Here is a 1,530-nt window from a genome sequence, read left to right as displayed (position 1 = left end):
CGGGTCCGCGGCCGCCCCGTCGGGGCCGCTTACCTGCGGTTCTGGTACCACGTCTTCACCTGCGTGTCGGTGAGGTTGAGCGCGGCAGCCAGGTCCATGCGGTCCTGCACGCTCAGGTACTTCTGGCGCTCGAAGCTGCGCTCCAGCTGGTTCAGCTGGTGGTCTGAGAAGGCGGTGCGCGCTTTGCGCGGCTTCTTGGCCCGCACCGGCGGGCTGTCCCGGCTGCTCGAAATCTCACGGTCGCCCTCCTCCTTTGTGCCTGCAGCGAACCGAGGCGCGGTGAGGAGCGGGACCCGGCCCCAGCCCCAGCCCCAGCCCCAGCCCCGCGCCCAGCCCGTGCTCCCCGGGAACGCGCTCTATCTGCCACCCGCGGGGCTTTCGTTGTTCTTTCGCCTTCTCCCCCGTCCGCCACGACGGGACATCGATCCCTCAGCCTGAACGCTGTCTGGGGCCGCAGCGCTCCTTGATCCTCCCCGCAGGACGAACCATAATCTCCCTAATTGCCCCACTGGGGAGCGCGGAGGCGCAGACAGCCGGGCCGGGCCGTGCAGCTGCTCGGGGCGCTCGGCGCTAGCGCGGAAACAGCGGCACACGGTGCTCCTGAGCCCCGCAAAAAACGGCAACGGAGCGAAAGGAGAACAACGTGGCCCGGCCCTGGCGGTTCGCAGCGCGCTCCGTGCCCGGGGCACAGCCCGTCCGTACTCTTTCCCCGCGCACATCGCCGCGCTCAGGCACAGACCGGGGTTTTCCCGGGAGCACGAAATCCGCCCTCAAAAACTTAAATAAAATGAAATAAGGAGCGGGGGAATTGACCTTCCGTCCCGAAGCGCAGGGGAACAATTGGCTCTGCGAGGAAAGCACAAAGCCCCGGACTCCCCCTGCCCATCGCTCCGTTTGCTCGGTCGTTTAATTAAAAGTTGTTTCGTTTATTTGGTGCTGGTCGGGGGGAAGTACTTCACCGTTTCGGTTTATTTGTTTTTGGGTTTTTTTTCCTTCCTTTCATTTATATCGAACGAACCAAAGCCGTTATGTGCTCCGTTCCTCGAAAGCCGGGCACTGATTTGTGCTCATCTGCGTTACAAATGCACGCATTTCGGCTCCAAACGCGACCCCACCGCTCGGCCTATCAGCATTTAAAACTAACAAGTTTTACTACACATAACAATAAATAAAAACAAACAAAAATACATTCGTATAAAGAGGAGAACTAGCTCTGGGAGAGCAGACCGGGCTCCTTCCAATCCCGGCGGATAGCATCGAGCAGCGCAGCGCACAGCCCCGCCGCGTTCCACCGCGCACAGCCCCGCACTCACCGTGGCATTTGATGTCGCCCTGCGCGTCCTCGCGTTTGTCGAGCTTGGCCTTGTCCTCCTGCTCCAGCTTCGGCCGGAAGCTCTCCGGGGCCGCGCTGCCCTCCTGCTTAGGGGTGTGATGGGGCGAGGGGACGCTGGTGCTGTAAGGCGCGCACGCCGCCAGCGGTTTGCCGTCGCCCAAAATGTCCTTAATTAAAAACGAGGAGGTGGCAGTCCG

General features: G+C 61.8%; 1 protein-coding gene across 1 annotated transcript in view; it reads right to left on the bottom strand.

The window, feature by feature from the left end:
* The window catches only part of LOC100542724 (barH-like 2 homeobox protein), a gene marked incomplete at its 5' end in the record, with an annotated part of 1,714 nt that extends 184 nt beyond the window's left edge, over window positions 1-1,530 (bottom strand). The window contains 2 exons of the mRNA XM_010715840.1: window positions 34-259; window positions 1,314-1,530. Coding sequence (XP_010714142.1) covers window positions 34-259; window positions 1,314-1,530 — 443 coding nt within the window. The remainder of the gene's footprint in view (window positions 1-33; window positions 260-1,313) is intronic.

The sequence above is a fragment of the Meleagris gallopavo genome, chromosome 10 (genome assembly GCF_000146605.3).
Source record: "Meleagris gallopavo isolate NT-WF06-2002-E0010 breed Aviagen turkey brand Nicholas breeding stock chromosome 10, Turkey_5.1, whole genome shotgun sequence".
In the NCBI taxonomy this organism is placed as follows: Eukaryota; Metazoa; Chordata; class Aves; order Galliformes; family Phasianidae; genus Meleagris; species Meleagris gallopavo.
The sequence above is the reverse complement of the archived record's forward strand: the minus strand, read 5'-3'. Positions and strand labels throughout refer to the sequence as shown.